Here is a 4,483-nt window from a genome sequence, read left to right on the forward strand (position 1 = left end):
TGGATTTGAACCAGGCACCTCTGAGATTGTAGTATACCTTCTTGCCACTAGGCCACCAGAGCTCTATGTGCGGGAATGGAAGGCAATGATGTGAGCTGTCTTAAACCAGGACATAACACACAATCATACACATTAACATTTGGGGGGCCTACCTTGTATGCTAGTTTTCCAATGAAGTGGGTTCATTTCGCCAATTGCCAGGCCTGCATGTTCGCCACATGGAGTCTCCCGAGGACGACGTGTCATTAAGTTTTCCCCTGCCGTAAGGTTCTCTCCAGGACAAGTGAATCCTTTCTGTACTGGCATCTTGGGCTGGAACTGGTTAGCATCAGTTTAAGCTGGTGCAGGCTAGGTGCTGGGCTCAGGCTCAGCAGAGCACTTTGTAACAGAAATCTGTTTCTGCAACAAAGAAGAGGGTGAAGGATCTCTGATGGCAATGTGCATAGAGAATTGCTTTGCTAACCCAAAAGTCACGAGTTTTTGGCGATTCGAATCCATCAGTGGCTCAGCGTGATTTAGTCTCAGAAACTCACTGAAGGGCCAACTATCTAAGTCAGTCTGGGCTCTAAGACCATCATTTGAGTGACTTCAGAGTAGGAAATGGGTGTGGCCTTAACAGGCATCTTACAATGGCACCAAACAGTGGTTTTCAGAAAGATAGGTTATGAAAACCCAGTGGAGAGACCAGTAAGCCCAGCTCTGCTGTCACCACCGACTGGACGGCATGGGAATTTAAATCGTGTTTGGTTTATAATTTATTTGGACTCCTGGTGGTACAGTGGTCAAAACGTTCCATTAAAAGGTGAGCGGAGAAAGACTGGGCAGTCTAAACCTGTGAAGATTAAAACTTTGGAAATGGCAGGGGACTATACAACTCTGGCCTGTGGAGTTGCTAGAGGCCCACCTCTAGGCACTTAATTTTCGGATTTTGTTTTCGGACTGAACGATCCATTTATTCTACAAGTACTTGAGGTTCCTGCAAAGGCCCGCGCACATTGCAGGGAGCACGTGATGGAAGGAAAGGCCGGGAGAAGCGGGTAAGGGGACAAGGGAGGATGCCCCCACGTCCTGGACCCGCGAAGCCCTTCTGCATACATCGTGCCCATGCCGGAACTGGCCCGCCTGGGAAGGCACCGAGTCTCCCAAGCCCTGAGCACCCCGGCTCGCGTGGCCAGGCCGCGCCCCGGGTTTCCCGCGCAGGCACGTGGCCGGGCCTCCGCTTCTGAGTCACTGTAGTTGGGGGGGGGGGAGAGGGCGCGCCAAGAGCTCGTCGGCGCATGCGGCCTTGAGCCGAGCGGGCTCTGAGGCCTCGCGTCCCGGCGGGAGCGCGCACGTCCAACCCGCGCGCTGCCAGCTCCGCCCTACGCACTCGGCAAAGGGGCGCCCTCCCGCGCTGCTTGCGTGCGTGCGCGCTCCCGTCGGAGCCGCGTGGGAGCGCGTCACGTCGTTGCCCCGCCCTGCGCGCGCGCCGGCGTCGGCTGCGTCTCCGGGCATTTGAATTGCGCTTCCGCCATCTTTCCATCCCTCAGTCAGACGGGGCCCAGAGACGCTTCTGGAAGGTACCGGCGGGCGGCGGGCAGAGCGGCGGGCAGGGGCCTCGGTTGGCCGCAGAGGGCCGAGGTCACAGTGGGACGGCGGGCTGAGAGGTCGCGGGTGGCCGGCGGCGCGGGCCTGATGGCGGTTAGCGCCGGAGCGGAGGCATGCGGGCGGACGAGCGGCCGCCCGCTTGGCGCGCTTTCCTTCTCGCCGCCGAGGCCCGGGGTCCGCTCTGCCGTCTCGCCTGCAGGCGGCGGCAGGGTGCGGGGCGGCCCCGGGGGTGCGGGCTGCGCGGCGATGCGGTGACCGAGCAGCCCCGGCCGCGCCGCTCCGCCCAGCAGGCCGGGCGGGCGCCGGCGGATCGGCAAGGCCGCCATGGCGCCCGGCACCCCCACTCGCGGGAGGGCGCGGCCCGGGATGAATGGGCAGCCGGCCTTTGTGGCCGCGGCGCACGTGGGCCCGGGACGGCTGGGGCGGGCCGGCCATGTGGCGGCGGGCGGCCGGGTCACCAGTCCGTCCTTGCTTTGCAGAACCATCACGATGGCCGCCCAAGGAGAACCCCAAGTCCAGTTCAAAGTACGTGAGCGCCGTGGAGGGGAGGTGCTGTCCGAGGGGCGGGCGGAGGGGGTCCCCGAGATACCAAGAGCCTTACAGTTCTAGTAACTCGCGATCACCCCAAAATCCCGATCTCCTGCCGTGCTGTCCACTCCCGACGCCCAGCGACCCTCGAGCGAGGTGCTGACCCTATTTTAGAGAGGAGGGAACTTAACACGACTGCCCGTCCCGGGATTACATAATCCTTGTGTTTAAAAAGGACTCGCAGCCTCCAAGGAGTTGACCCCCATTTGGGATGGAGTGGGGGTTGGACATTTTTTTTACCAAAGTTGCTATAATTTGCTGGCATCGCTTGGATCCAGAGGGGCCGGTCATGGTCAAGGGTCCCCCCCCATTAGTACCCCCCTGTTAAAATGACCCCCAGAGATTTTCCCAGCTACTTTGGTGTCCCAACAGCTCGTGTTGGTGGGTGATGGTGGTACTGGCAAAACGACGTTCGTGAAACGTCACCTGACTGGTGAATTCGAGAAGAAGTATGTAGGTACGTGGGGCAGAGAGGGGCTGGAGGAAACTGGTGAAGCAGGGGCGTTGATGTGTTTAATGGGGAAATGTTTCTGTTCCAGCCACCTTGGGTGTGGAGGTCCATCCTCTCGTGTTCCACACCAACAGAGGACCGATTAAATTCAATGTGTGGGATACAGCTGGCCAAGAAAAATTTGGGGGACTGAGGGATGGCTATTATATCCAAGGTGGGTATCTCCTTTATGACATGAGTGAGGTTGGATATTTCAGTATCCAGGGTTTAGTCCAAGTAATTTTTCATGTTCTGAGTATTGCGTATCATGGTGTTAAAAAGACATGTGGCCTGCAGACATTTGACCGTCATTTGTACTGGGGAGATGTTAGGAAGTTGTCTTGGGCTGTTCAAGAGTCCATGTGTTAGGGTGATGGTGTATGACGGTCCTAAAATTCACCATTTAAAAACCTAAGATGTCATAGACAAGCATCTCTTGCACCTTGTGCATTTGGAAACTTGAGTATGGGTGTATATTTTGGTGGTTATCAAGGGTTATTTTATCACGTTTATCCTTTGACACTGAGCACATCTTGAAAGAGGATTGTCATCTGTGTCTGTTGTCTAAGGCCAACTAGTTTATTTTCTCCAAAGGGTTTTAGGAATTATAAATGCTTGTTGTGGCACCGAATAAAGATGAGCAAAGAGGTAGTTGCTTCCTGATACAAAATTGTTGGGAATCCTTCCATTACTGCCCTTAAGTGTGTACAAATCCACATATAAAGTCTTCTCAATTAAAAATCCCCCTTTAATTACAGTTATTTTAGAATTGAACGAAATAGCCAGAATAGACCTGAGAGGATACTCTTTATTTTGACCAGAGGCCTTGAAGGGTTTCTTCCCGCGCAGTAAACTCCTTATTCACTTATGACTCTTCATTGCCATCTGAACTGATTGTCTAGTGGGTTTTCTGAGGCTGTAAATCACATGGGAGGGGATTCCCCATTTTTCTTCTGAAGAGCTGTTGGTGGCTTTGAACTGCCTTTAGCAGCACAACCTCTTATGCATTAAACTCCTAGGTGTGGACTAATGACCAATTTTTCGTTCAGCCCAGTGTGCCATTATAATGTTTGATGTAACATCGAGAGTTACCTACAAGAACGTGCCTAACTGGCATAGAGATCTGGTTCGAGTATGTGAAAACATCCCCATTGTGTTGTGTGGCAATAAAGTGGACATTAAGGACAGGAAAGTTAAGGCAAAATCCATCGTTTTCCACCGAAAGAAGAATCTTCAGGTACGTCTCCTACAACTTGCAGCTCTTGTGATTCTTACGTTAAATACACAGAGCTGTGACACAGTTTTATGTGTCTTTTAGTATGGATTGAATCTTTTGTTTACTAGCTTGGAATGTTTTAGAATTGGTTTTTAACCTGAACTTTTATTGTTTTTTTAAAAACAGTACTACGATATTTCTGCCAAAAGTAACTACAACTTTGAAAAGCCTTTCCTTTGGCTTGCTAGAAAACTAATTGGAGACCCTAACTTGGAGTTTGTTGCCATGCCTGCTCTTGCCCCACCAGAAGTTGTCATGGACCCAGCTTTGGCAGCACAATATGAGCACGATTTAGAGGTACCACATTGGAGTTTCTGTCTGGCATGCTACTTTCCTAATGGTGGTGATTTTGACATATTCTAACTCCTGTTCGCTCTCCTGCTAGGTTGCGCAGACAACTGCTCTCCCGGACGAGGATGACGATCTGTGAGAAAACGAAGCTGGAGCCCAGCGTCAGAAGTCTAGTTTTATAGGCAACTGTCCTGTGATGTCAGTGGTGCCGCGTGTTTGCCACTTTATTATCTAGCTAAGCAGAACATGTG

General features: G+C 52.7%; 1 protein-coding gene across 1 annotated transcript; it reads left to right on the forward strand.

Moving 5' to 3' along the window:
- The first annotated feature begins 1,911 nt into the window (after nucleotides 1-1,911).
- Nucleotides 1,912-4,483, forward strand: RAN (RAN, member RAS oncogene family). The gene is made up of 6 exons (XM_006900995.1): nucleotides 1,912-2,112; nucleotides 2,548-2,632; nucleotides 2,715-2,840; nucleotides 3,715-3,902; nucleotides 4,068-4,238; nucleotides 4,327-4,483. Exons 1-6 carry the CDS (start codon nucleotides 1,912-1,914, stop codon nucleotides 4,369-4,371), a joined length of 816 nt encoding a protein of 271 aa, XP_006901057.1. The 3' UTR covers nucleotides 4,372-4,483.

This window comes from Elephantulus edwardii, unplaced genomic scaffold (assembly GCF_000299155.1).
Source record: "Elephantulus edwardii isolate Elephantulus edwardi_28Jun2011 unplaced genomic scaffold, EleEdw1.0 scaffold00304, whole genome shotgun sequence".
NCBI lineage: Eukaryota > Metazoa > Chordata > Mammalia > Macroscelidea > Macroscelididae > Elephantulus > Elephantulus edwardii.